The 24703-nt window shown below is 32.9% G+C and overlaps 2 protein-coding genes across 6 annotated transcripts in view; one reads left to right on the forward strand and one right to left on the reverse strand.

Moving 5' to 3' along the window:
* The window catches only part of LOC118201206 (rhophilin-2-like), a 237488-nt gene extending 230395 nt beyond the window's left edge, over positions 1–7093 (forward strand). For 3 of the 4 annotated variants that reach the window (XM_085817593.1, XM_035373257.2, XM_035373258.2), the window contains exon 16: positions 4461–7093. In XM_085817593.1, the coding sequence (XP_085673719.1) occupies positions 4461–4577 (117 nt within the window). In that variant the 3' untranslated portion in view covers positions 4578–7093. The remainder of the gene's footprint in view (positions 1–4460) is intronic. The other variant, XM_085817594.1, reaches the window with a different exon arrangement.
* Positions 1–24702, reverse strand: LOC118201207 (uncharacterized). 2 transcript variants are annotated; one of them, XM_035373263.2, is made up of 6 exons: positions 24553–24702; positions 19637–20080; positions 17720–17966; positions 14886–15037; positions 7566–7672; positions 1–323 (listed from the first exon to the last, which is right to left on the reverse strand). In XM_035373263.2, exons 2-6 carry the CDS (start codon positions 20076–20078, stop codon positions 216–218), a joined length of 1056 nt encoding a protein of 351 aa, XP_035229154.2. In that variant the 5' UTR covers positions 20079–20080; positions 24553–24702; the 3' UTR covers positions 1–215. The 2 variants fall into 2 exon arrangements, with proteins under 2 accessions (XP_035229154.2, XP_085673721.1); XM_085817595.1 differs by lacking the exon at positions 1–323 and having other exon boundaries at positions 7358–7672; positions 24553–24701.
* Between the last annotated feature and the right edge of the window lies 1 nt (position 24703).

The raw sequence follows: 24703 nt of genomic DNA on the forward strand, positions 1-24703 counted from the left end.
GTAAGAAGAATTTCACATTTTATGTAATTAAAATAGTTATACATTAATAAACAATTTTTATTTCTTCTTGGGGATAAACAGTTTGAAACTATTCTACTTTGAAACTAAGCATTCAATTCTCAGGGAAAAAGAATTTTTTTCTGGTTTTCCTTTACCTGGTCTATTGTACTCGCTGAGATCTACACTCTATCATTCTCAGCATCTCTGGATGTACACTATACAGGAACAGGGTTCCTCCTTCCATCTTTTGGGTAGGTTGTATAATGAACAAGCCTTTCCAGATGTTGTTTTGTACAGCTCCATACTCGCATGATAAGTAGAGTCTAGGCCAAGGTTTCTCAAATTATAGTATCTGTACCACTAATATTATATTACATCATTTTTAGTGGTACAATTTTCACACAAAAAAATTGAAATGAATACTTAGAATGAATGTAAAATGGCACCACTTTTGGTACATTTATTAGTAGATAAAATTATAAATAGTTTTTTTTTTTTTTTTTTTCCCCCCCTCATGTGGTACACAATTTTAAGAGTTGAAAATCCCTGGTCTCCAAAAGGGGCTGAAGAGACCAGAGTAAAAGCCTCCCTTGTAACACCCCATTGGAGCATGCCATATCCCCTTCCTAAATCTCAGACCTAAAGTATCTGTGACTACTTGTTGAAAGAAATATTTCTGGAAATCTTCACTGTTGGGATATCTGAGTGGCTGACTTACGCAAAAACTACATAAGCCAGAGATGCAAATGAGGCATTCTCGACAAACTGGCAATATGTACTGGATTCATAGCTGAGACATTGCTTGTAGGTGGACTGTTTTGGCTAGAAGCCCTCCTGTTTAAACCAATGCTGAAAGAAACCAGAAACATTTCTTCTAGCATACCACATCATACCACATTGTTAAATGTCATAACCCCATTATACGTAGATGCTGTATAGTGTGTCTTGTTAGACAGAGCAGGATAGCAATAAAAAGTTTACTTAATTTTCATTCATATATATATAGCTGTTGATTGGTTTTATCGTAAGTAAAATGAAACTGAAAAGATATAATTGTCCTTACAAATGCAATTATTAAAAAAAAAAAGCTTTCCATCTGAGTGAAGAATAAAACATTGATTTGAAAAATAGGTCTATTAATCTATTAATATTTTTTGTATTTAATTCATATGCTATCCATTGGAAAGAATAAAGTAAATGACATGGAGTGGCAAACCTTGCAAAGAAACGAGAACTATTTAACACATTAAGTGCCAAGCCTGTCTTGTCTTCTTTTCTTTTTAGCTCATGATATATGATTTCATTAATTTGCTGGAGATTGGAGATCTGTGTAGAATCTGATAGAACATATTTTTTAAATTGTACATAACAGTCAACAATAACATATGCAGCCTGAATGAAAAGTATACTGTCAGTCACCAGTTACTGATGCATTTTCGGAAAGTATACTGTCAGTCACCAGTGACTGATGCTCTCTGACTATAAAATATATTGTTAGTCACTGGTGATTGACATGGCACTTAAAGTGTTAAAAATAAGCTATCAATGTTTCAAGATTTTTGCACAAAAATATCATCTTAGTCTTTCCCACCTGATTAATACAAAGGCTGAGATCAAACCTAACCTTAAGTAATGCAATTAATTCATTAGGAGACAGGTGGATTATATTATATTTTGTTTTTCTCTAAGGATACAACATAGGAATTTGAAATCCCATAGGTCTTCAAAATGATTTTATATTCTAAAACTCAAATCTTAGTTCTTTTTCCATCATTTAGATATTTTGAATCCTAATCTAAGAAATTATTAAGTATTTTAACTCAAATTTTATCAAAGATTAGTTTTATTTGTGCTCAACCAAAGCATTTATTTAGTAAAAAAAAGAATGATTATCTAAACATCCACATATGTTTATCAGAATTTCAAGTCATCTCAATAGTTCTGAGTGTAGATAATCTGCTACTAACAGGTCCTGAATGTTTCCAGAAACTCATGCAATGATGTAAAATGCTGCATAATGCATATGATCTTAGTTATTGATTAGTTGAAATATTCAGCCTTGACTACTAAGTTCTATACTGTTAATTAATGCTCCTGACAACTTATGTTGAAAAAATGAACACAACAATTAAAGAGCTAAACAATGTGCTTCATTTGCTAAATCTAATTTTACTTTCATTTTAAACAGTTATGTTTAATAAATATTGATGTGTTTGCAAAATCTGTATTCATAAATTTGTTTTTCATTAAAAGCAGATTTTAAGTTTTGCTGTTTAAAAACTTCAAATATAATCTAAAAGCTTTTATTTCTTCTTTTTATTATTCATAAGAGAAGAATCCAAGAGATTTGAGATTAAAAATAGTAGAATATCTTTCAGGATTTGGATTTTAAGGATTGGATAATACATGTTAAAAACTATGAACTTTCTTAATGATTGATATGAAATGCATCAGTGGAATGTAGTGCTATTGTATGAAAGACATTTAAAAATAGCAGTAGTACTGTGAAGCAATGAAAATGAAATCTGTACCCTCAGTATCAATCTCATCATGAAACCTTTGACTGCTAAAACGAAATTTTATGAGCTAATTGCAACTGCTTGGGAAGTATAATTAATAATGTAAAAGAAAATTCATGCTTGTATTCCTATTAAAATTTCTATCTAAAAAAGATTATCAGAAAAATATTTGAATCTAGCTTCTACTAACAATGGATGTTTTCTGGTGAAAGATTTAAGAGCACATCTTGTATATATTAACTTTACAGTCAAATGCCAAAGTTCCTAATACTATTCTGGAATTCTTTTCACTTCAAAGCTATGGAGAAACTATCTTCTTGTGCGAATATCAACTAATGATCTCAAAAAATTTAAATGATGTTTACACAGGAAGGAAAATGTTTAAGATAACTAAATAGCTAATTGTTCATGATATTCATTGAAGGATGAAGAATTCTGCTGTTTGTATATTATGTAATGTTTGTCTATATTTCTATTTATGCAATATTTGTAAGTTATTTTATACCTTTTGATAAAAACCTGTTTTATGTTGGAGTGGTAGTAAATGAGATTTGAATATTCATAAGTGAAAACAATGGTTCTGTAAATTTTGGCAAATTAATTTCTTTTTCTGGTAATGATGCATTGGAAGCTGCCGTTGAAAGAAGTCCATATGTGACTGTTAAAGAGCTGGAGAAAATCATCAGCATGAACCGCCCATCCCCATTTGACTGAAGGTGTCTAACTTTGGCAGGTGGGTTCCACATGAAAATACTGATGCTGATTCCAGAGAATGTTTGAACATCTGCTCTGTTCATTCATATGATTTTTTTTTTTTTTTTTTACTTTCCAGTAAGTGGTGATAAGGTGATAAAAAGCGATTACTCTTTCAAAACTTGCAAAATTTCATTGATGGAGAGGACTATCTTGTACATGAAGCTTTCGAAACTGTCCTCCAATTCATTATCGTTTACTTCTTTAGAAATGCCATAATGGCTCCTATTACAGCACTGAAAGAATGTTATTGATTCAGATGGAAAATATATAGTTGATAAATTAATATTTTTTCTGTTTGCTGGTTTCTTTAAAACCTACTTCTAAAATCAACATTAGTTACTTCTAAAAACAACATTAGTTCTGTAACTACTTCTAAAAACAACATTAGTTCTAAAAACAACATTAGTGAGGACACTTATAGCTTTCATGAGAAGATTTGCTATTTACAAAAATGATATTTTCCTCTGCTGTTCCTATATTTTTTATTAACTTTTCCTTAAAACTTTTAATCATTTGCATGCTGTGTCAGGCCCATAATGTTCTCAAGTGAAACTTATTTGCCGAGTTTCAAAACTTAAGCCCATTTTTTTAAGAACACATATATATATGAGGTAATGTGATAATTTTGTAGATGACTTGAGGATTTAAAGATAGTGTAAATGCATTAGGTGACACAAGGAAGAAGAAAAAACTTAGACATTGGTGTAAATAACAAATTTCTTGATGACTAATTCTGACTATACTCACTGTGACTATACACATTATTATGTGTGCAACAAGCACCCCATAATTCTACATAACTGAACACATCTCGAGACAATACATGAAGCAGAGCAAAAGGAGATAGCAAAGTACATGTTCATTTAAACAAAGGATTATTTATAGATTTAGCTTCTTTGTTTAAATTTTTAATGGTGATTGAACAATTCCAGGAAGGGGCTGTAGCAAAATTGAAATGAGGAATTAAAGGACTACTGCTAAATTTAAGTTATCAGTTTTCTTTATTGTGTTATATCTTGTAATAAATAAATTTTTAAAAAAAACCTAAAAATGTTCATAAGCAAAACATTATATTTTATTAGTACAAAAAATATTAAGTAGCACAGAGATATAGATAAATGCAAAAGTGCTGGAGGGTTTTTAAATATTATCTATAGGTACCTTTGTTTTTATATCTTTTTTAAGGTAGGAAGTATGTGTGGAAAGGAGAGCGAAAAAAGGTCGAGCTGGAATCCGTTTCGGAGAAGAAATTCTAAAGACCCTTTGGAATCGAGTTATATAACCAACATCCTGTACAGATGAAATTTAAAAACATTCCTTCAACCATTTCATCTCATGTTAATTTTGTTACTCATAAACTCTCAGACAAGGCTTCTTTTTTTGATTATTTGCAATTTCATGCATATGAGGTATCATATGGAATGACAAAAATAATTTTTTTCACAGCTGTAAATCGCTGAATTTTGTATTAGTACTGAAATTTTCATGGATTATTTATGTCAAAATGTCTTTGGAGTAAAAGCAGTAATTTCATCTAAATTTTCTTGCTTTTCTTTTCTTTTGTAAAATTATTTATAGTGAATTAGTTAAACTATTTCTATGTATGGAATCCAATGCCTTTTAAATCTTTTGTTTAAAAGCTCAGTTTTTTTAATCATTATTTAAAAAACTCTTATGAAATTCAGTTTGTGAAATCTCCATATGTTACAAAAATATAAAACATTTCTTCTTATTTATTAGAATGTTCAGCTATGCACGGAAAAATTTTTATTAAGTATTTTGTATTATTAAATACATTTTGTTTGACTGGTTATTGACTCATGCCTTCTGCTTAACAAATAAGAAAGCAAGATTAGCATTTAGAAAATTCAGGTATATGAAACTTGATTTATTTAACAGATCTTGTACAAAAATTATGAATGAGAAAATTTTCTTTTCATAGACAAATTAGTACAATAATATCTCTTCATACTGCCAAAATTACCAGAGATATTTGGTTAAAATAACTTGCCCATTAATGACTATTGAAGGAGTAAAAACAAAAATAATCATTACTCAATAATCATTATTGAATATTGCACTGATTATTGTTGCTTTAATTCCTGTAGTTACCAGAGATATCATTTATCAAAATAGTTGGAAACTGCATTCAAAATTGATAAAGGCATGACACAAATTTTTATGTGAATGTCTTTCATATCAGGAAAACAATAATGTAAAAACATGACTTTAAAATTTTCTGAATTGAAAATTTTGTATGAGGCAAATTTAAACTTTTATACAGCTCTCTCTAGAGAAAACAGGAAAACTTTCATTTTAAAACTGGAGCTGTAGATCTAAAACCAACTGCCCTGTAATCTTTTCTAAACACCCTGTATATTAAATTGCATATGACAAAACACGTTTGTCCTTTTATATTGAAGAATTTCTATTTCAGAGAGGGAGTGTACATTTAAAAAAATGTTTAATACAATAAAATAAATGGCAACTTCTCTATATATTAATATTTATCTCTAGGTATTAAACTTTAATTTCATAATTTAACCATATAAAAAATGTACAATTCTTTCATTATGCATTTACAAGAATAAAATTTACTAACTGCAGTTTTCATTGTTTTCCTGTATTTTCTTGTACTGTTCAGTCCTCATTTCTTTGTATCATTTAAAAATAATAAAGTTTATCCTTGGCATGTTAATTCTATATGTGAGCCTTCATTTTCGAAATTTAAAAAAAAATAATATTTTATATTAATTTAAATTCATGTGAAATGTCGGAAAGTATCACAATATTAAGTTATCTAACAAACTCATGTAAGTTTCTTTCTATTAATTCTTCATTGCACAATTTGTTTCCTCACTAGACCTGATTATTCAAGTCTAACTGAGTGACTTCACACTGCACTAACAAAGGTTGTCAAAAACTTCAGCTTCCTGAAGTGTTGAGGCCGAGTCCTCGGAGAACAACCTTAGCTGTATGCTCATTTTTCAATAATTTTTTAACTCTGTTGCTACATTCCTCCCTACTGATTCATTCCTTTATTAAATAGTGAAATATGAAGTATGTTTTAAATATTTAGTCATTGTATTAAAGTCATTATTCAAAACATTTCATATATAAAAGTCTTGAATGCCTTACTTGTACTTCTTTTCATAAATTGTTCAGAATTTTAATAAAATGCTCCCATTTGCAGGTTATATACATGTCCTACGTATTGCATGTTTTAAATTCTGAGAATACATGTGGAGAAATTCAGAAATTATCTAATTCTAAATTAATTTAATGAAGTTAATGGTAAAACCATTGCATTTATATTTAAAGAATAAACTACTTTTTGCATTTTTGTTGGGTTGGGGAGGATATTTAATATCATGTCAAACATTTAATTTTGTATAGGGTGAGTCAAAATTTATTGCAATTTAATTTTTATTAAATTGTATTTAAAGTAAAAGATATGTTTCAAAATAAGCTTAGTATGTTTATAATGCAGTTAAAATCTGTCAAATGTGTTAAAATGTTAGGCATTGGTTCCATAACATTAAGTTTAGCTTTTTATAATGTTAAGTTGAAATTATTTTTAAAAATTTTCTTTGTATCTTTTAATTCTCAAGTGGAGATAATTAAATAGCAGAAATGCTGTTATTTCTGCTTACAGTTAATTTGATTAGTTATTTATAACTTTTAGATTTTTTTTTTTAAATTCCTTTTCTTATGCATGTTATTATTACCAATGTCCGAAGTTGAGGACTTAAACATCTAGTCTTTTGTGTTTTATAACCTGTACATATTTTTGTTAAATAAAAAGTGTGTTTGTCTAATTGCTTGTTTATTCAATGTGCCAGATGTTTTTCCTTCTACCTTCATTCAGTTTTTCGCATGCAAAGCTTTATATTTATTCTTTAGCCATTCAGTTTCACTTCTGTGCTTTGAGTTGAGAAATTAAATTTTGTTATCTTGGTAATGCTGAGCATATTATGGCATCCAATTTATTTTTAATAAGTCACTAATTTAACTATTATTTGCTTCATTAGAACTTAGTAAATCAAATGCTAGACAGAAAAAAAAAAAAAAAAAAAAAAAAGTCAAGATTTTCATTATTTTAAATTTAAAGAGATTAACACATTGATATGAAAGTGATATGTTTTTTCAGTATGGCTGAGCCAGTAATTGTTTTCTTAGTCTTTTGAATTCAGGAAAACTGTTACGTTTTTAACCCCAAACAGAATATTGGTTCGTGTTTCTGTATCTTAAGTAATTTCAGCAATCTAAGAGTTTGGGAAGGCTTCTCACTTTCTTATTTGCTAGTTCTTCTGGAGTTGCACATGCACCCATACTGGCATGTTGCTTCTTCTTGCTTAAAATCCACATCAGTCTGCAGTTACAATCCCATGGGTTATCTGGAAGTTAAAAAAATGATGTAGATAATTTCATAATTATAGATGCACTACATTATATTTTTTATAAGATTCAGCAAAATCTCTGGAAAAAATATAATTGCTGATAGTTTTCTTAAGGAAGGGAGAAAAAGTTTCTATATGAAAACATCTGCGCTTCTCTGTATGAAAGCATTCAGTGCAGAATCATCCAAAGATGCTCCAAATAATAATATCAACTGTATGTGGTGAAGACTGGCTTAAATTCAGCAACCTTTGTTACATTTCTGGTACTATTTTAGAGACATTAGGATGTTTTGGAAGCAGGAGATGTGAAAAATGAGCAACGCCTTCGCCGGGAATCGAACCACGGACCTCTGGAATATGCACCCAGCGTGCATACCACCACATTACGAAGGCATGCTGAGAAGGTGGGAGAAATACCTTATACTGTCACATAAATAGTCTTAAATTGTAATTTTCTGATTAATTTATGTAGGAGTGAAGAAATAAAATTATGGCATTTTCGTGAAAAGTCATTTCAGGTACGTAAAAGTTACCGCAATTGTATTTACTTTCATACCTGTTAAATTAAGTAGAAAAGTAAATCAAAACCATACATGCATAATAGTGCGCGGGTGCAAACTTATCGTGCCATTATACAGTTTGCCGGATTCAGATGAAATATTGATACTTACTAAGATGCAGGAGCACTATGGTGGTTCTTGCTTTAAGCTATCTTCATATTTATATGCTGGCACCATTCTGGGGGATTTTTTTAAAACACAGGATTCAAACTGAAGTGATATGTAAGACTGCTCTTTTAGTTGCAGTGTTAAAATTTTATTCAAAAGGCTTTTATTTTTGAATAAAAATTCAATACCATGTTGATTTCAAACACGATTTCTTTTGCAGAAAAGACAATCAGTTTTCTTGATTTTTTTATTCTTGAGAATCTTTCTCAGTTTGGCAAAGCTTTCCAAGAAATTCGAAGGAGAAAAAAATCCAGAGAAATTAAAAAATTGCATAATTGTAGAACTTTATTTGCAACATATGAACGTATTGGTGGTCTTTTCTAATTTTTGAGTTGAAATTGATTTTATTGTATTGACACATATGAGGTTTGCTGGATTGAAGTCGGACAGAATTTCATTAAGACGCTAGTGCAAGGATGTTTGTCTTATTGCATGTTGTGAATGACATTAGCACTAAAACTAACATTTGATTACATTGCTTCTTAGCCTGTAAAAAGACAATTTCTATTCACTCGACACATTTTCTCATCGATCAACGATTTTTATGAAATATGTTTAACAATGTGTTTGATGAAATAAAGCTTGTGGGTCCTTTTATTAGAAAACTGAATATTGTAGAATGTGTTATTTATTTGGCTGTGTATTTTATATGTTACCGGCAATGTATGAAATGCCCCGACATTCTATAGAATACCTGAGCATTTTATAGAATACAGTGCCCCAGCATTCTATAGAATACTGAGCATTTTATAGAATACTTAACGTTTTTAGGCAAACTATAAAATATGAGAATTATTATATACTTTCCCTAACCATTGTATGTAATATCTAGGCATTATAGAACGACAAATGTTACTTGGACAAAATATGAAAAAACGTAATAATAAGGCTATTAGTTAAAATTCCTGCATTTCTCAAAAAGTACAAACGTTATTTTGAAAGAATAGTGAAAGAGTGCCATTAAAAATACTTTAATTCAAATGCGTAAAGAAAAATGAAAATTGTACAAAAAATTATCCCTTTCCTATTAAAACAAAATTTGCGTATAAAAAAATAAAATGAATTTATTTGTTGCAAAGTGGTAGGCTTGAATAACGTTTTGAATTACACTTCATACTTTTCAAAGACATATCATATTTTGGCAAATTCTTTTATATACACTTGATGAATTCTTGGCCGCTTCCAGTGGACTGAGCAATTTCATCTGACCGAAGAGGAATTTCATGATCAGAAATTTCTTCAATTCTAAGCAAGCTCTTAGGACATAAAGTGAATTGTGATCTCGCATACAACTGTTTTAAAATTCCTTTAGAAGTTTTAAGTTGGTAGAAATCACATACTCATTAATTGCGTGAATCACTTCGTCCCCTTGTCGATCTCAGGAAGAGGAACTCGCACAGTAGTTCCCAAAGAAGCCGCGAGAATTTTTTTTTTTTTTAGAATTAATATCATTTATTTGGCTGTTTCATACTTTGCCGGTTTGTCATTTGGCATTCCACGGAATGCTTAAAATATGTGAAATGTATAACATTACAAACAACATATTTTTTTATACAGGCAATGCATTTCATACATTGCCTGCTAGTTTCCGAGATCTATAAAATGCGTAGGTATTCTATAGAATGCCGGGTTTCATGCATCATTGATGCTAACATATATAAATATTATAACATGAAAAAATTTAGAAAAATTCAACTACACTCATGTCCATAAATTAAGGATAAGGCAAAGGAAGAGTTAGAAGCAAAAAAAATTTGACTTATTTGTAAAGTTTATTTATTAAACAAAAGATAAAGAGCAAAAAAAGATGCTATGTGTTTGATATTATAAAAAAAAATTAGAGATTTTTTCTCCCTGGAGCAAATTACAAAAAACACCTATTTACAAAAAACCAATATTACATGGTTGGTATGATTGTTAATACATTGTATGTCTCCCAGACGATGCGATATAGTCTATATAACGCCTAGGCATGCTGAGTATCAAATTATCGATCTGATCTTGGGGGATATTACACCACTCAAAAAGCAATGCTCTCCGAAGTTCCGCTAGACATGTAGGAGGAAGTTGACGGGCTGCAACTCGTCGGCCAAGCATGTCCCACATGTGCTCTACTGGATGGAAGTCCGGTGAGAATGCTGGCCAGTCCATACGGGTGATATCCTCCAATTGAAGGCATTCGCTTACGATGCTTTCACGGTGAGGACGGGCGTTGTCATCCATAAACAAAAATTGTGCGCCCATGGTGCCCCTAAACAAACGTACATGTTGTTCCAGAATGACGTCCCGATAGATTTGGCTTGTCATGGTTCCAATTTGAACATGCAGGTCAGTTCTGGAATCCAGAATAATTCCACCCCAAACGAGCACTCCTGCGCCATCGTAACGGTTTCGTTTAATGATGTTTTCTTGGTGGTAACGGGTACCTGGAGCTCTCCATATGAAAGTTCGGCGAGAATCAGACTGCAAGTTAAACCTGGACTCCTCAGAAAACATCACACAAGCCCACTGTTGCGGTGTCCACAATGCATGCTTTCTACTCCAGGCTAACCGCAGGCGACAGTGAGTTGCAGTAAGCGGAGCGCATCTGACAGGTCTACGAGTATATAGACCAATCTGCCCTAAGTGTCTGTACACGGTCTGCCTTGAAATTGTCGTACCAGTGGCTGAAGAGAGCTGACGAGACAGGTCTGAGGCTGTGTTCCGCCTGTTTCTTTTGGCAGAAACTGCCAAATACCGGTCCTCATTCGGCGTTGTAACTCTGGAGCGACCTGTGCTGTAGCGTCTACTCACATTAACATCATCTTGGAATCGTTGCAAAAGCCTGGAGATGACACTCTGGGCAATTCCAAGTTCGTCTGATACTTCCAGTTGGGTATTCCCACATTCCAGACGGCCGATAATTCTACCACGTAAAAAATCATCCAAATGCGTCCTTTGTGTCATGACTATTCGGTTATTGCACTGAAATGCTTATAAAGCGCCTGCGAAGAATTTTACTTCTTTGCCTGTATTCCTTATGTACCACTCTCTTACACTCTCGTCATTGTGACGTACCATCGGTGTCATCTGGTTACTTCCTGAAATTTGCATATGTTTCTTGAAGACTGTGTAGTGATTTTACAGGTGATATATTTATTTTAGAGTTCGATTTTCGCGTGACTCCGAATTATCCTTAATTTATGGACATGAGTGTAATTTGAGACACTAGAAAAATTCAACTAATTCTAAGGTCTGCTATGTTGTATGCAATCCAGATTTAGATTGCATACAACATAGAATGGAAACACAAATGATTCACTAATTTTCAGTTGATATATTCGATATTCTTTTCAGAACAACTCTTCAAACCAAAACTGTTTTATTAATTTTGTTGAGTATACGCAGGTTGGGCAATGAAACACTTGTATTTAGAGTATTATTATTTTTTTAATACGATGTAAACCCTCTTTTGGAATTTATACTGCATCTATTCCTCTTGAAAACGACAGATACACATTTTTGTTCAGTCAATTAAAGGTATTTTATAACCATTCTTCTTGCAGAACAATAATTGTTTCGCTTCATGATGGTAGAAGAGAAAAGCGTTTCCAGCTCTGTTCTGAAGAAACCCAGAAAGACTCAATGATATTGAGATCAAAGCATTGAATAGGATGTGGAAGATGTTCAAACTTGCTTTCGTGCTCTTCAAACCATTCTGTTATCAATTTTCGGTGCGAACTGGTGTATTATGATCTCACCCTGACACACGGTACATATTTTGGGATATAAAGTAAATTTGGTGAACTTAATCTACAGATAATCTTTGAGATGATGCAATCATTAAAAAAAGTCAATGTTTCCAATTAATTTTCCACGACACTGCGACGCAAATCGTCAACCAAACATCTCACGCTCCACTCTGGGCACGACACAGTCCAGATCATGGGCCGTTGACGGAGTTCTTCATAAACTCTCCCATTTGTGAGAAAGAAAATGAGGATTAATTCAACGCTAATCGAAACAGATTTTACATTGCTTTCTGTCCAAGTTTTATGCTCCTGACACCAGTGAAAGTAGCTTTTAAGATGGGCGCTCGTCAGTGGAATCTTAACAGTATTGTGGGCTCACAGGCAAACCAGTGTGTTGAGGCTTCTCGATTCACAGAAATTATATGTAAATGGATTGCTATGCTCGTAGGACCCAAATCTTTGATAACCAACACCCAGCAAAGCCTTTGCTACAATTACACGATGAATATTAATCCCGTGAAGCTCTCTATAGGAAGATTTTCCAAAAATGGAAAAATTTGCTCAGGAGATTGTTGGATTGTTGAGTTCTGACATAATTCAAGTTGTTCTAGTTTTGGTGTAGTGTTTTTGTTTTGGAAGGAGGTACAATTATTTTTATCATAACATCCTTTTCAATTAACATCCCCAGGAACTATTCTTATTGAATGAAGTTATTAGCTTTTCTAAGTGTAAAGGAATGACTCTAGATGCTGTGGCCCTCTATACATTGAAAGGCCTGCTGTCATAGTAAAAGGCACATCAGGTAGATAAGGATCCTTTTTCGATCTCTGACATGTATCTCTCATTTATGTTCTATAATTCTCCTTATTTGAAATCTTTCCCTCTAATACCGCTGAAATTGAAATTTCGCAATCTGCTGCTGCTGCTCTTAATATTCGAAATAATTAAAAGTTCCCAATTAGAAATGCATATGATGATTTAAAAATTAACGTGCTTCATTCGCCAACTGTTTCAGTGTGATTGTTCATCAATTGTGCAGTTACATGTTAATTACATGTATAAATCTTTTGCATAAGTCGAAAGATATAAAGGAAAACTCGAAGTTATATTGTAGCTTCGAGTCCGTAATAATCTTCACAATTGAATTAAAAAATAGCTAAAAATAACTCAAGCTAAGATTATGCTCAACACTGGAACGATCATCGCAGATTTTGTTCTAAGGATAAGTATTACAGAGAACGAAGATTCACGACGTCTGAGTGCAAGGTCGGCTTTCTGCAGTCCTACGATTACATCGTCTCTGGCGGTGGTTCTGCCTGAGTGCAAAAAACTCAAAAGAAATTACAATTCGCTATGAAATAAAGTCTAGGTTTTCTGCAGTCGCTATGAATAAAGTCTATGCTTCTGTAGTCGCTATGAATAAAGTCTAAGTCGAATTTGATTCGCTATAAATAAATTCTAGGCTTTTTGAAGTCCATACGATTACATCGTCACTGGCGGTGTGTCTGTCTGAGTGTAAAAAACTGAAAAGAAATTACAATTCGCTAGGAATCAAGTTTGAAAAATCATAGAGTGCTTAATAGAATTCAGTCTACAAACATAATAATTCTCTAATTCTGCTTGACATAAAATCAAATCTCAGCTAACCATGGAATATGTACTTAAAATCTCGTCAACGGCAGTAATGCAATAGGAAAACGCCCAGCTAGAAAAATTATGTTTTAAGATCTTCAAAATGCCTTTTGCAGCTACTTGCAAAACATGGTTAACTTAGCTTCAAAATTCATATTTATTCCCGGTAAACTTTAATAGCCTTTACTTTCGGACTATTTATACAGTTCAATACATATTTACTCACTAATGAAAATTGTATAAAATAATAAGTCAACTAATAATAAAAATGCAGCTCTTACCGGTAAATTAAATATAAATCGCACCTGGAATATACACAAAATTACAAGAACAAGACACAAAACTAAGCATGCTAAATAATAAATTAGTAGAGATAAATATTCAACAGTACAAAATCTATAAAAATCAGTGCCTGAGAAAATACAAAATAATATACATAAGGAAGCAGAAGTATTCATAAAATAAAAACTATACGTTCTTTATAGTTTAGATGAGCTTACGGTAATTTTAAAATATTCTGATTTATTTGAATTAGGATAAGTTCGTAACTGATTTTTGACATAACATTTTAAATCCCAACATATCTTTTTAGATCTGGGTTGCCTAAAAAGCACTTTTTTTTTAAAATAAATTTTGATCTACAAGATTTGGCTTACTGATATATATACTACACTGAAGTGCCACTGAATTAGGGATAGGTCTGACGAATCCCACACCATCTATTCTGCTGCATCCTCAGCATTAACTTCTGAAAATCTAAGAATTTCCAAAAAAATGTTTTTAATTCCTCAAGTAACACATCATCCCCATCTTCTCCTGTCTCTTCGCTTTCCTTTTCTTGAGTTTCTTTTCCCCTTTTCTCTTTTTCCTTCTCTTCTTCGGTTGATTCTGAAATTCTGAAAGCGATTCGGATAGTCGGAGTACGGATAATTGGAGTTGTACTGTATTTGTTATTTCCATCCCCTATGGATGCTTTAGACGGGGATGATAATCGGTTTGAAGACAATTCAAGTAAAAATTTTGAGTCACGTGCATCTCAAATTTGACATTCTATTTACACACTTCATGACCCAAAGATTCTGAAATAATATGTTTGACTCCAAAAATGATTTTACTTACTGATGAAATCAACCCTTTTCAACTTTGGTGATGAAATATTTTCGAAAAGGTCTTGAGGCAAAGTTGTTAATCTGTTATCCCGAAGATATACCACTGAAAGAACGGGCATGTCGGAAAAAAGGTCTCCTGGTATAGAAGTCAGTAAATTGCCACTGAAAAGATATATAACATAGAATACTGAAATATTTAAAAAAGATAATAAATGGAGAAATGCACATTTTTTATCATAATTGTATTTTGAACGAATACAATATAAAAACTCAACGTTTTCAAAAAATTTGATTTTTTATCATTTGTGTTTATTAAAAAAATTTCGATTTGAAAGATGGGATTGTGACTATTTGAAAAATCTAAATATAGTTAAAAACTGTAAACTTAGACCTATCGTTTAATTTTTTTTTATTTTCATGTCATGTGTGCTTTATTAGAAAAGCTAGATTTTTCTTTTTATTTTCCTGAATATGTTCTCATTCGATTATTTATATAAACTACTGTGGAGAGGTTTCATTTACTTTATTTTTTACCACGATATTTTTGAAAACGATGATTTTAAACTGCGAAGCTTTTGAACTGCTTTATTTTCGACCACGATGTTTTATACCACGATATTTTAGAACTGCAATGTTTTCTCTTTCTCCCACCATGTTTTGTATCACGTCGTTTACTCCTTGCGTTGTTTTCTCCGCGGCGTTTTCGTCCGCTATGTTTTTGCCGCGATGGTTTTGGCTGAAACCATCTTCACTTGGGCATCCCAGCATTTTTTGATGAAAGTTGCATTCTTCACTACAAAAACTAAACTTCATAAGGGTGTTTGTACACCTCCCATGTCTTGGCGAACAATGGGCAATTAAAAAAAGGGCGCTGGCACCATTGCACAGTTCAGTAATTATTCATTTAGATTTTCACATCACGTCCCGCCATCTTGAGAAACCTTGCATTTTTCCTTCTGCATGGCATAAATCGAATTTCATAAGGGGGTCGTGCATCCTCTGTATCTCGACAACAACAATCAATTTTCAAAAAAAGTGCCTACACTTTTATACGGATTGGCTGCTCCGATCAAACCAGCCCCATTCACCCTTGTTATCAAGACACTTGCACGCAAATTACACTAAATATAAGTATCATAAAAATTTTAACAAAATCTCTGTGTAATAACACTCTTCTATTTGGTTTTCGCCCCATCATCTCCGTCTATTACACAATTTATCTAATTTTCATAACATTCGATACAGTCGAAGTTTAATTAAAATAATACTCAAATAATCATGGATATGTAGTTCTGTGTACTTTTTTTAATTAAACACTATTACTTTTCCCAGTTTTATTTCCTGTTATTGAATAGAATTTAGTAAACATTATACGCGGTACCTGGTGGAAAAGTATTCGAAATAATGTAATTATGCATTATAGAATATTCATTCCCCATTTTCCTATTTTGGGTCATATGTGATGAAAGCTTCCAACCTTATTCCCATGCGCTGCTCGCCCACCAGCAGCCGAGCCGTAAAATCGCTGAACACTGGTAGTTCCGACCTGGCTTCGATTCTAGGGTAACGGGCTGGCTGCATGGTTTTCTCCATGTGTAACATATATACGAGCCAGTTTCTCTTAAAAGGTCCTCCACGAAGGCATCCCTCTCCTTAGCCAGATAGCTTTAGTGTGCTTTGACATGATCTACCGAACCCATGCGCTGTTCCTATGTATGAGTTAAATGATCTCAGGGGAATATCCTTGTCTCCCTGTAGAAGGATGGATCAGAATTATGGCAAGCGAAATGAATGTTCAGTATTGATGTTAATAACAGGATATTGAAAATAAATTCCAAAAGTGGAAAATAATCCTTTTTTGGGGGGACGGGGGATAATTAAGTGAAGAATCACAGACAATCTACTGCATGGAAGCTCTTGAAACATCACAAGCATCTCTACAAGATCTAACTTTGTTCGATATTTTTCTCACGGGTTATGCCGAAATCATTGTTGATCAGTATCAAGACCGACGATCTTCCTCAGCGTCTAAAAGCCAGAATAACGAACGATGTTACTACTGTTACACCGAAATGAGTCTTAAGCAACATGAGATGAGATTTCCTATAGCATCTTGTCATGAGGAGAACAGTGCTTTCACTGAAATCAAACAATTTGGCAGTTCACGGTTTTTCCTTTTTTTTTTTTTTCCTTTTTTTTTTTTTTTTAATCTGTGTTTTACTAATTTTACCATTTTACTTAGCCGTCCAACCAGTATAGTGGTTAGCGTCGCTGACTGCCGTAGCGAAGGGCCCGGGTTCGAATCCCGGAGAAGGCATGGATGTTTGTAAATGTATAGTGTCCTTGCGGCATGGGGGCACTCCAAATATGCTACGAACCGAAAGTTCCCTCAAGAGGTTGTGGTAGAGGAAGACGTGTGAGAAACCCTTGAAACCGTCCCCCCTTGGGGTTTTCTCTCCATCAAAATTGGCGGCGGAACTGACCTAAATCGCTCTGTTACCTGTAAAGTGTTCAAGGCTGTTCCCAACGACAGGCTTAAACTTGCGCTTGGGCTGACTATAGGTCAGACAAGTGAGCATTAGCAACAACAACAACCATTCAACCTGATTCTTAATGAATTAACACACGAATGAAACGAAGCAAATTTTAATCTGACTAAATTTTAGAGCAAAAATGTTTCTGCTTCGACGAAACCTGGCAGAAATGATTTCTTTAAAGAGCAAAAATAATCTGCTGCCTCCGTTAACTAAAATGCTAAAGAATTCAATTCTTACATGGAATAAATACAATACAGTACAGTTGTTTTACTGTTAAAGATAAGAAAAACGGTCATTTATTACTTACTTCAAATGTAAGAACTCTAACTTATTAGCGGGCTTAGAAATCATGGACCTAGAAAAGGACTTCAGTTTATTATTTTGCAAGGAAAGAGAATTGAGGTCATCAAACGCCACAAACAATTTGTCTGGAACTGAAGTGAGTCCAGTACTGTCAATTGAAACTTTGTGGACTTGACCTTTAGCAATATGAGCAAAGTCGGTACTTATTTCTGGCATGGGAGTGTCATCGATAACAATGGTCAGTTCCTCTTCTAATAAGAAAGAAAGAAACAAATTAAAAATTTTTTTTAAATGCCATCAGTTTAATTTTTTTAATAAATTCCAGATTAATCTAGTATGTTTAGTAATAAAAGAATAATTTCTTAGCAAGAATGAAAATGAATTAATAAATAAAAACGAGCAAAATATTTTTTAATTCATTCCTATAATCACATTTTAAAGTTTTATTATGTTTGAAAGAGGTAAAGTAAAACATCTTCCTTTCTTATTGTTGTAAAAAACGCTATCATTAATATAAGAATTATAATCAAACTAAAAATGTATCATATAGTGATACAAAATGTTATGAAACAACCTGCACTCGGAACTAAACTTTTTAAATTAGAAATGCAATAGCTCTATGGAAAGTCTTCAGAAAAGATGAACAAAATTCAGAAAAGATTATTATTTAAAAATAATAATATATCAATGTTTTTAATTTAATAAAAAATAATTAAAAATAATAATATATCAATGTTTTTAATTTAATAAAAAATAATTAAAAATAACTAAAAATTTGAAAGGTTTTTAGATTTTAAATTATTATGTGTGTCACCTTTATTTATTAAATATCACGTTCTTCGCCCTTAAACCATAAACTTCAGTTCAACAGCAATATCGCAAAATAATTTTAAAATGAGCATGCCTTTAGAATTTCCGATACACAATCTACTGCGCTAAAGTCCCCCCCCCCCCGTAGAGTGTTGCTATTACTCGCTTTTAAATCGTTGAGTTTGTTAATAAAAAATTCGTTGAAGTTTTACAAAATATGAAATCGCTAATAAAACAAATTTCAAATTCAAATTAAGGCTTCCACATGCCCATATTCTATGGAAGGTTACTTTATTCAAATTTTGATGGCTCTGGGTACCGTTGTTTTAACACAATGCGAGAAAAATACATACATTTATGCAGATTTTTCATTATTTAAGTTCTTTAAATACTATAATGCAGGGCGATAATATTTGGTGGCAACAATTCGAAAAGTGAAACAACTCTTATCGTGAATCGACGCACATTGCCAAAACGAAATTAATAGTCCTGGGCAAACAGCCCTTTTGGACTAATAAACAGATAAATAAAAAAGTTAATAAATAGAATTAGATTAATGACAAGTATTTAAATAATAAATTAAAGTGCAAAAAGTCCTTTTATTTTTTGCTCCGGATTAAATTACAATCGCACTAAAATTCTCAAATGTACCGGAGTCAGGCTTTGATAGCTTCCGGCTAAATTTGCAAACTGAAAACATAGAAAAACCCTTGATATCCCCAAACTTCAAAATTAACTTTTTTTTCCCCCCCTTAAAACTTGAGCAAACAGAAACTTGCTTAAAACTTGGGTAAAGTTTTTGTAAGAATGGTTGGTTAGGAAATAACCTCAAGAAACAATAAAACAAATTCATATGTTAATAACCAATTGCCGGAGAACATTTTACATCGAAGTAAAGATTGAATCTGAAAATTCTAGTAGCCGTTTCACCAGTTCTACAAAATTAACCTCAAAGCTAAAATTTTGAGTCCTTCAAAGCATTTAGGTCAGTTAGCGAAAGTAAGATTTTATTCTAACATTTTTAAATTTCTGGCTGAATACTTAGTTGTAAACTAACGAAATTCTGAATATTAATCAAATACTCGACATCTAATTTCCTAAATAACATTACCTGAATAGAAATTTTTCAGTTGTTTCCAGTCCCAGTTTTTAATTCTGCAATGATCAAATTTGATGACAGCTGAGCCTGAAGTGTATACTTCCGGTATTTCCTCTGATCCAGGTGGAATTAGCCCATCCATCACAACATGCTTTATAGCAATATCTACAGTCTTCGAGGAAAGGAGGCTTTTCCATAGTTTGGCAGGAATTCCAGATACTTTGCTGTTAACCAAAAAGAAATGCACGTACCCCTCACACAAATTAGGGATATTAGCTAGTTTCTCTAGCTGTTCTTGTGATGTTAATCCGCATGCAATATAACATGAACCATCATAGTATGTCTTGCATGTACAAGGACTAATTGAGGTCTTTGGACATTTATCCTCTTGTGCTATGCATGTACCGAACAAGCAGACTAAGAACAGGAAGAATTGAAGATTCATGCTGGACATATCTGCAATGAAAGATCGGAAAGTATAAATTTAAATTATGACATAAAATTTCAGTAACATGCGCCACATGACTTAGATTAGATGCGCCACATGACTTAGATAGGCATTCCAATATTTAAATATGTTGTTAAACTCCAGACGAATGTAGTCATATGCTGTAAAATTTGAAATTTTAATAAGCTATTTCAGACTAGACCTGGTACATTTTTATAAATTTTTAATGTTCCAATTTTCTTTCTTTCTTTCTTTTCTTTTCTTTTCTTTTCTTTTTTTTTTTTTTTTTTTTTCCCCTCATATCTAACAATTTCTTCTAAACTCAGTGGAGCAACAGCCCTATTGGGTCACGGCCTGTAGTGCCCCCTTTTATTTATTTATTTATTTATTTATTTATTTTTGCTTTTTTGACCTTTTGGCCTCGGAGTGCATCAGCATACGCCCTGGACAAGTGGTCAGCCTGTCGCAGGACTCCTAGTGTTTAGTCCCTAAGCGAACTTGGTTCACATCTTGTTGACTCACTCAACGGATGAAAAGCTGAGTCAACCTTGCCCAGCCCGGGGATCTAATCCTGGACTTGTGATGCAGCTGCGCGACGCGATAGCCACTTCGCCACCGGGTGGTAGTAATTTCTTCTTTTGAGGTAAAAACAACAAAAACAACATTACAGAGTCTGACATACGAATTTTAAACCTCATCCTGAATACAGTATACTAGAGAAAAGAGGCTCCCAGACGTAGGCTTAAGATGCCCTTACACGGTTATAATGCCCCAAACCCTAGAGGGAATCCAAGGAGGCATCCCCGGTCAAAAATGCACACAGTCTGAGAATAAGTAACACAAGTCAATGGCGACCGGCAAACAGTCACCAGCAAAGGGAACATAGTACGTGGTAGTCTGTCCCCCAGGGCGAATCAAGGCCACCTTCGATATTAAACCATGTAACATTCGCACAACCAAGGGCAGACAAGACAATATTAGTACAGTGCCTGACGAGCATGTACCTATCACCGAATAAAGGATGATTTTAGTCACTGTGAAGACCCCTAGAAGTGGGTCTAGGACCTCTCGTCATCGCCATTTCGCCGTCAAGACATATTTTTTTTTTTTACATGACTGTATTTTATCTTGCTTATTATACTCGTATTAAATTTATTTAGTTCAATAATTCTGACTACCCTTTGTATATTTAGTAAAGGTTGCTTTCAATATATGCAGTTATTTACAAGTATGAGATATAGAGAAATCACACATAGTTGGAAAATTATGTGAGTATCAAAGAGAACTGGGGCTAAACTTCTGATATAACAGAAGCTAAATTATCAATTTTAAAATTATGCGGTTACAATATTTACATAATTCGTCAGAACTTTTTTGAAATTTTAATCGTCCAGTTCAGAGAAATCACTCATACAAAGCAGGAAATCCACATTTTTATGAAATCTGAATGGAAAACGGAATTACTTTGGAATCTTACTCTCTTAAAATTAATGTCAAGTGCAACGGTGTATTTGCATAAAACTGTACACAAAAACATTTTATATAAAAAGTTTATTAAATTAAATAAAATTATTAATCTAAACAGAGTTATTAATTTAAATCAAATTAATACGGCAAGATATAATACTGTCGTGTAAAGAAAAATATGTCTTGACGGCGAAATGGCCCCGGCGTCCCTTTTCCCCCAGAAGTTGAGTCTGTCTAGGTACTGGTCCTAGCAAGAACGCCGGGAGTTGCCCCCTCCCCCTGTAGACTCTCACGGATCAAGGCGTTGTTGGCTTTCGGAGTACCTTTGCTGAAAACAGCAATAACCTCCGCAACTTCGTTAAGAAAAACTGGAAAATTAAGAATTAAGCATGGCTGAAATAGAGAGTGAGAACCGTTAAGGGTGTAAAGGTACAAGAGATCGATAATTTAAAGGTACAAGAGATCGACTCTTACGCGGATCGTCTTGAATACAGAAGAGGGTACTTAATAATAATAATAATCCAATGATAAACCAGGTCAATTTTAAATGCACTGGCAAATAACATTGAAGCTCAGTTTGGCTTCTTAACACTTACCCATCTATAAGAGTAAACTAAATTTTAATTGCTAATTTTGGTTGAATATCACTTTAGTCTTCTGATTTTATCAGTAGGAAGTAAAATGAAAATGATCATGAAAGGCTTCATCAATTCTATTTGTTGTAAAGTAATATCAACTGACAAGATAAATCAGTCAGCAATGTTTAGTATTTAGACAGAAAAATTATGTACCTAGAGGCAGAGTGAAAGCTATTTTGAAATCATTTTAGATGACATTAAAACTAAAAAATTATGAATGCCCTTTATGGTGAAATAATATCATCTAGGATGAGTTCTTAATCATATTTCAAATAAATTGTAAGGTTTAATTTACTAATAGTTATTTTAAATTGTTAGCTTTTACTATCTTCTCCTATTCCCCTCACGTTTCCTCGCCAGGATGTAAATTAGGTAGGGCGAATGAGTGTATTTAAACTGACGTAGCGAAAAATTAAGTCAGAGCCTGGTTTCACTATTGTGAGCACACGTTGTTATTCCTTCCAACTGTTAACTTTAAATATCGGCTTCAAATTCTTCTCGCCGAATTATTATTACCCTGCCGGTGTAAGTTCTGAGCCAGAAATTTTGGCAAATTATGTAAATATTGTACCTGCATAATTTTAAAATTGATAATATAACTTCTGATATAACAGAAGTTTAGCCCCAGTTTTCTTTGATGCTGACATAATTTTCCAACTATGTGTAATTTTTATATCATACTTTTGTAAATAACTATATATATTACAAGCAACCTTTATTAAGTTTACAAAAGGTAAACAGAATTATTAATCTAAATAAATTTAATACGAGTATAATACAGTCATATAAAGAAAAATAAGTCTTGACGGAGAAGCGTCCCGACGGCGTAACGGCCACGGTGAAATGGCGAATGCGAAAAGTCCTAGACCCAACTGAAATAGCCTTAATATTTACTGTATTATTTTAAATGAAATACTATAATGATTCTATACTTTTCCACGCAAACTTGTTAAGACTTCCAAGTAAAGTACCACATACGGTTTATCATATATGTAGTTAAAGTTTAATATATTGCTCTGTCTTTATTGTATATGCATCATATGTTTATATACAAGATTTAAATACTAAATTTGTAAAGTTTTGGATTATATCCTAACATATATTTCTTCGCGAAAATATGTTCAGAACTTCGAGTAAAGTATCACATCCGGTTTAACAATTTTACCAAAATCTAATATGTTATTCCCATTGATAAAAAGCATCATACACATAGACACAGAGACATTATTTTTAAAATAATAGAAAAGTATTGTGAGGACTCTAATTCGTGCTTAATCACTGAAAACTCCACATCCATTTTTTGTGCCGTAAACATTATCTTCCTTACCTGTACATATAGGTTGACAAGAGGTCATAAAAGGAGAAGCCATCAGTTTCTTTTAGTCTGTCCATAGCTGACACACTTCTACGGCCGCACAGGGGCCGAGCGGTAAAATCGACTCGTAGTTTTGTCCTGGTTTTGAATGCTGGTAAACGGGCCGTCATGGGCGCTTTCGTGGTTTTTCTTCCACATGTAACGTGTATACGAGCCAGTTTTCGTTACAAAGTCCTCCACGATGGCATCCCTTTCCTTAGGCAGATAGCTCTTATGTGCTTTGCCTTAATAAACTAAACCAAACCAAACCAGACTGATACGTATCATTTCTTAAAACATAAGCTCATTAGCGACCGATCGGTAAAACTGCTCAACACTGGCCTTTCGACCCGAGTTTAAATCACGGCGAACGAGTGTTTTCCATTCTGGTAGTACGAATGCAAGTCGGTTTTCCTTAAAAAGTTCTTCAGGCAGGCATCCTTTACAACTAAGCAGATAGTCCTCGCATACTTAAATATTCACGTACATAATTTAAATAATCTAGTTTAATCCTTAAGGCAAGAAAAAATTTTGCATATATATTTGTAAAACTAAAATTGTTATTGGGAGTCTAAATCCCTTAAAAAATCACACTTAAATCAAGTTAATTCGCATTTAAGAATTCTCAGGGCTGAAGCTAAGTTTTTTGCCGCTTGGCTGTTTCTAAAGTCTGCTCCCCCTAAATTATGCAACCTAACGGGGATTTCGGAAAGTATCTGATGTCTATTTTTTGTGAAAGAAAAGCAAAGATAATAATTATAACGAAGGGCATTAGAAATAAATTCGACCTATAGAACTTTTCGAGTTGAATAAGTTTGAGCTAATCGAGAAACTTTAATATTAAATTTTAATGCAATTCAAGTGAAGAAAACTTTAAGTTTGATCTATCAAAAACTTTTAAATACTGAATTTTGATTAAATGATGTTCATTTTTTTAATATTAAATGAATAGCATTTTCTCGAAAATCAACACACAATGAATAATCTAAGCAATTTATATGGCTTTAAAAAAATGCATTACCTGGAATGTACTTCTTTGACTAATCCGAAACCACAAATCTCAGCAAACACGTAGCATTATACGAATTTCCAGTTTTTGCCATCTGGTTTTTTCTCATTTACTTTATCAGCATTCGTTGATAAAGATCCAGATACATAAATCGCCATTTACC

The sequence above is a fragment of the Stegodyphus dumicola genome, chromosome 5, assembly GCF_044657685.1.
Source record: "Stegodyphus dumicola isolate Sdum_Otavi_A_Nest chromosome 5, ASM4465768v1".
Taxonomy (NCBI): Eukaryota; Metazoa; Arthropoda; class Arachnida; order Araneae; family Eresidae; genus Stegodyphus; species Stegodyphus dumicola.

Bases quoted from the DNA above. Each gene is read 5' to 3' on its own strand.
- LOC118201207 (XM_035373263.2), bottom strand. From the start codon at position 20,078: ATGTCCAGCATGAATCTTCAATTCTTCCTGTTCTTAGTCTGCTTGTTC. The intron at 15,038-17,719 runs GTAAGTAATAAA...ATATCTTTTCAG, and splicing joins TTAGAGTTCTTACATTTGAA to TGGCAATTTACTGACTTCTA. The intron at 7,673-14,885 runs GTAAGTAAAATC...TTTAACTTCCAG, and splicing joins GAAAAGGGTTGATTTCATCA to ATAACCCATGGGATTGTAAC.